The sequence below is a fragment of the Pteropus vampyrus genome, unplaced genomic scaffold, assembly GCF_000151845.1.
Source record: "Pteropus vampyrus isolate Shadow unplaced genomic scaffold, Pvam_2.0 Scaffold449, whole genome shotgun sequence".
Lineage (NCBI taxonomy): Eukaryota > Metazoa > Chordata > Mammalia > Chiroptera > Pteropodidae > Pteropus > Pteropus vampyrus.
Window position 1 is genome coordinate 3427 of NW_011889230.1, and position 1642 is coordinate 5068.

The following is a 1642-nucleotide window of genomic DNA, read 5'->3' on the forward strand; positions in this document are numbered from 1 at the left end:
CCCCCCGCCACAGGCCGTTCCACTGGCCTGGCTGCGAGGCCGTCCCTGGGTGCCGTGCTGGGCGCTCCCCGAACCCCGCCCAGCCCGCCCCGAGGGGCCGGCCGCTCTCTCCTGCCCTCACTGGCCTGACCCGGGTCCTGGGGTCCAGGCTCCTTTCTGTCCCCGACTGCGGCCCACCTGCCGGGGACCTGGGGCGGGGGTGTCCACCCACATCTGCTCGTCCGCTGGGCTCCCTGGCCCTTGTCTTTGCACTCAGGACTCAGAGGCCCCGCCTCTTCCTCGAAGCTCCAAGCTCCCTTTAAAACGCACCCTACAAACTCCCTTTCTGACCAGAGCTTTAGTTAAAGAACAAGTGTCATTTTAAGTAATTATTCTAATATTCACCTATATAGGCACAACAGGTTAATACGGTAACACAATAATTTACAAACCGTTTAAGCTCATCTGTCGTTTTTTAAAGTGCAGAATTCTTACCAGGAATCAAGTTGCTCAGGTACCAGCCACACAAAAAATAAAGGACGGAATCCAACAGAATCATCCAGCACACCCAGGCGAAGGTCATGCCCGCCTGTTCCGGGGCCTGGCCCACGTTCGCCCACTGCAGCCCTGGGAAAGGGAAGGCAGAGTGAGAGCCACGCACCCCACGGGGGGCAGGGAGTGAGCACACGCTTCTGGGGGCTCCGGCCAGGCTGGCCGCAGCCAGGACAAAGCAAGGCAGCAGCCGGGGCTCCCAGAAGGTCACGGCTGCTCACTCCTTCCCGTTCAGCTTTCCGACCGTTAGCATTTCAATACCTGACATTTACAACTTTTAAAGTTTGCTTTCCTATTTCCTTTTTAGGGGAATTAAGTATGTTACATATTAAAAAAAAAAAGATACAGAAGTCTCCTTGGAAACCCAAACTCTAAATTATATCCTCTCTCTGCTCCTGTATGTGGATCTGGAGCGGGAAAGAATCGTCGTTTCTTTTTATCTATTTGCTATTTATTGTTGGATTAAAATACAATTTAAGGAAACTAGCCCTCTTTCTCAATTTTCCTGTGTACTAGTCTAGAATCAGTAAAACACGTTGTACGTCGTGCGTTTGTTGGAATTCAGGCCTAAACACTCAGAGGGCTGGACAGTGGCCACCGCTGTCCCGTAGCCCCACGACCCAGCCTGGTGTGAGGAGCCGCTGGCGGCTCACAGGAGGGTCACCCAGGCCACTCGGCTCTGCACACGTGGCGTAAAATGCTCGCCGTGCCCCACACGGAGCCGAGGGCCCCAAGGCCACCACACCCCGGGGCTGACGTCACCACAGCCAGAGTCCAGCTTCCTTCTCTGCCTCTCTGTCACCTGTAAGAAAACCACATAAACCTGCAAGAAACCCGCGTCCGCCCTGGCTTCAGGTGCTCGTCGTCAACCTCCCGCTGTACGGGAAAACACGTAGGAAGTGCAGGGCCAGCGTGCTCTGCTCGCCGCTGCTCAAATCTAGCTCGAGGGCGGGCCCGGGAACCGTGGACATGGAAGAGGGCCGGCACGGGCGAACGTTGGCACGTGATGGAGAATTAGAAAGGGCGCCAGGGAAGGCGGGCAGAGGCCCAGGGAGAGACCCCAGCTCGGCGAGGCTCGGGGGTGGACGCGGCGGGACCCAGACGGTCGCCA

At 56.9% G+C, this 1642-nt stretch overlaps 1 protein-coding gene across 1 annotated transcript in view; it reads right to left on the bottom strand.

Moving 5' to 3' along the window:
- Nucleotides 1–474: 474 nt before the first annotated feature.
- Nucleotides 475–1642, bottom strand: part of ABCA13 (ATP binding cassette subfamily A member 13) — a gene marked incomplete at its 3' end in the record, with an annotated part of 90591 nt that continues 89423 nt past the window's right edge. Inside the window, exon 24 of the mRNA XM_023524172.1 lies at nt 475–606. Coding sequence (XP_023379940.1) covers nt 475–606 — 132 coding nt within the window. The remainder of the gene's footprint in view (nt 607–1642) is intronic.